At 55.9% G+C, this 1,330-nt stretch overlaps 1 protein-coding gene across 1 annotated transcript in view; it reads left to right on the plus strand.

The window, feature by feature from the left end:
- LOC103613518 (kin of IRRE-like protein 1) overlaps window positions 1-1,330 on the plus strand; it is a 22,410-nt gene that overhangs the window by 15,942 nt on the left and 5,138 nt on the right. The window contains 1 exon segment of the mRNA XM_017731148.1: window positions 1,136-1,289. Coding sequence (XP_017586637.1) covers window positions 1,136-1,289 — 154 coding nt within the window.

The following is a 1,330-nucleotide window of genomic DNA, read 5'->3' on the forward strand; positions in this document are numbered from 1 at the left end:
ATGGGATTGGGAATGGGATTGGGAATGGGAATAGGGGAATGGGAATGGAATGGGATTGGGAATGGGAACAGGAGTGGGAACAGGAATGGGAACAGGATTGGGATTGGGAATGGGAATGGGATTGGGATGGGATTGGGAATGGGAATGGAATGGGATTGGGAATGGGAATAGGGGAATGGAACGGGATTGGGAATGGGATTGGGAATAGGATTGGGAGTGGGAACAGGAATGGGAACGGGATTGGGATTGGGATTGGGAATGGGAATGGGAATGGAATGGGATGGGGAATGGATTGGGAATGGGAATGGGAATGGGAATGGGGAATGGAATGGGATTGGGATTGGGAACGGGATTGGGAACGGGAATGGGATGGGGATGGGGATTGGGAATGGGATTGGGAATGGAATGGGAACGGGATTGGGAATGGGAATGGGATTGGGAATGGGATTGGGAATGTGAACGGGATTGGGAATGTGAACGGGATTGGGAATGGGAATGGGATTGGGAATGGGAATGGGATTGGGAATGGGAATGGGATTGGGAATGGGAATGGGATTGGGAATGGGAATGGGATTGGGAATGGGAATTCCCAGTGCTCCCATCCCGAGGGAGAGGAGCCGCTGGAGCTGGGAATTGGAACTGGGAATGGAAACAGGGAATTCAAACTGGGAATGGGATTGGGATGGGTATTTCCGGGTCTTCCATCCCGAGGGAGGAGCTGCCAGAGCTGGGAATGGGAACGGGATTGGGAATGGGAATTCCCGGTGCTCCCATCCTGAGGGAGGAGCTGGGAATGGGAATGGAAACAGGGTCTGGGAATAGGATTGGGATTGGGAATTCCTGGAGCTCCCATCCCGAAGAAGGAGCCGCTGGGGCTGGGAATGGGGCTGGGAATGGGAATGGGAATTCCCAGTGCTCCCATCCCAAGGGAGGAGCTGGGAATGGGAATGGGAACTGGAACGGGATTGGGATTGGAAATGGGATTGGAATGGAAACAGGGAATTCGAACTGGGAATGGGATTGGGATCAGGATTGGGATCGGGAATTGGGATTGGGATCGGGATTGGGATCGGGATCGGGATCGGGATTGGCATTGGGGTCCCACGGTGGCCCCGAACGCCCCCTGTCCCCCCAGGTGGGCCAAAGGGGGGGTGATCATCGAGGAGGCCACGGAGAACCGGTACGACACGCAGGTGGACTACACCTTCTTCACGGAGCCCGTGTCCTGCGAGGTGCACAACGACATCGGCAGCACCAACGTCAGCACCCTGGTGGACGTCCACTGTGAGTGACCCCAAAACCGGCCGGCCCCAAAGCCGCCTTCCCCCAG

The sequence above is a fragment of the Corvus brachyrhynchos genome, unplaced genomic scaffold, assembly GCF_000691975.1.
Source record: "Corvus brachyrhynchos isolate BGI_N302 unplaced genomic scaffold, ASM69197v1 scaffold303, whole genome shotgun sequence".
In the NCBI taxonomy this organism is placed as follows: domain Eukaryota; kingdom Metazoa; phylum Chordata; class Aves; order Passeriformes; family Corvidae; genus Corvus; species Corvus brachyrhynchos.